We start from the raw sequence: 1,660 nt of genomic DNA on the forward strand, positions 1-1,660 counted from the left end.
ACCCTAAGATGTGGTCTCAATCCTCCCCTTTATAGAGTTTTCCTCCCTTGCAACAAATAAGCATTTTGTGGGAGACACTTTGGAACATGCACATTTGCCTCTTCATCGCTCAAATCCATCCCCTGGATTTAGCATCCAGATCCAGATGATTCTTGCCTGAACCAGTCTCTACGATGACAACTGCAAAATGATAATTTCTTTTCTTTTCTTTCTTTCTTTCTTTCTTTCTTTCTTTCTTTCTTTCTTTCTTTCTTTCTTTCTTTCTTTCTTTCTTTCTTTCTTTCTTTCTTTCTTTCTCTCTTTCTCTCTTTCTTTTTCTTTCCTTCTTTCTTTCTTTCTCTTTCTTTCTTCCTTCCTTCCTTCCTCTTTCTTTCTTTTTTTTATTTTTGGAAGAAAATGACTTTATTCTAATTAACTCACAAAGAATAAAATCATAACAGCTAGTTTAAGGAGGTAACACATTTTGCCCAGTCCCAAATTCTACAGAGTAGGAACACACCCCCTTCCGTTTCAGTTCTGAAGCAAGGAAGCGAGGAATGACAGGAGAGGTTTAACTGACGGTTACACTGTATACCTTCACTATCAATTCTATTTTTACACTAAATTAACTTAAGGTATGAGAGCTGATTTTCCATCTCTCCAGGCTGAACTTCTTGATTAGGCCAATCCGTTTGCAAGTCGGCACTGTTTCAGCACCTCATTGAAACCCTCACAGAGCTTGATGTCACCCTGGTTCTGGGCACACTCCAGAAACTGTTTGATCTCATAGAAGCAAGGCTGCTGCTGCTGTGCTGGCTGGGTTCCCTGTGGCTCCTGGTAAGTGATGTCAGGCCTCGCAGGCTCAGCATTACTTCCTCCACTGAAGCCCCCAGTAATGGCATGACCCAGTGTGTGTCCCACAGCAGAGCCCACAGCCACGCCAGCTGCAGTGGTTGCCATCTGGGCCATCAGACCTGGCTGCCGGGGTGCAGCAGCAGAAGAGCCAACTGCAGATGGGGGTGCCGCTGCTGGTGGCTGAGCGACAGGTGCCGGCCTGGGTGCAGCTCTCAGCTGAGGTGTCCGGCTGGCCGGAGGAGCCATGCGGGAGGTGCGGCTTCAGCTTCCATGCGGCATCCTAGGTACTTGACGGCTCGGCCTCTGGACCTGTAACCCTTCCTCTTTCTTTCTCTCTCTTTCCTTCTTTCTCTTTCTTTCTTTCTTTCTTTCTTTCTTTCTTTCTTTCTTTCTTTCTTTCTTTCTTTCTTTCTTTCTTTCTTTCTTTTCTTTCTTTCTTTCTCTTTCTTTCTTTCTTTCTTTCTTTCTTTCTTTCTTTCTTTCTTTCTTTCTTTCTTTCTTTCTTTCTTTCTTTCCTTCTTTCTCTTTCCCTCTTTCTTTCTCTCTTTCTCTCCTTCCTTCCTTCCTTCCTCCCTCCCTCCCTCCCTCCCTTCCTTCCTTCCTCCCTCCCTCCCTCCCTCCCTCACTCCCTTCCTTCCTTCCTTCCTTCCTCCCTTCCTTCCTTCCTTCCTTCTTTCTTTTTTGACAGGATCTCGCTCTGACACCCAGGCTGGAGCGCAGTGGCGCAATCTTGGCTCATTGCAACCTCCACCTCCTGAGTTCAAGCGATTCTCCTGCCTCAGCCTCTCAAGTAGCTAGGATTACAGGCACCTGCCACCATGCCCTG

At 46.0% G+C, this 1,660-nt stretch overlaps 1 protein-coding gene across 1 annotated transcript; it reads right to left on the minus strand.

Moving 5' to 3' along the window:
- Positions 1-366: 366 nt before the first annotated feature.
- On the minus strand, positions 367-1,151 carry LOC102125614 (coiled-coil-helix-coiled-coil-helix domain-containing protein 2). The gene has a single exon (XM_015431971.4). The coding sequence runs from the start codon at positions 1,078-1,080 to the stop codon at positions 658-660; it is 423 nt and encodes a 140-aa protein (XP_015287457.3). The 5' UTR covers positions 1,081-1,151; the 3' UTR covers positions 367-657.
- Between the last annotated feature and the right edge of the window lie 509 nt (positions 1,152-1,660).

The sequence above is a fragment of the Macaca fascicularis genome, chromosome 12 (assembly GCF_037993035.2).
Source record: "Macaca fascicularis isolate 582-1 chromosome 12, T2T-MFA8v1.1".
Taxonomy (NCBI): Eukaryota; Metazoa; Chordata; class Mammalia; order Primates; family Cercopithecidae; genus Macaca; species Macaca fascicularis.

Bases quoted from the DNA above. Each gene is read 5' to 3' on its own strand.
- LOC102125614 (XM_015431971.4), bottom strand. From the start codon at position 1,080: ATGGCTCCTCCGGCCAGCCGGACACCTCAGCTGAGAGCTGCACCCAGG.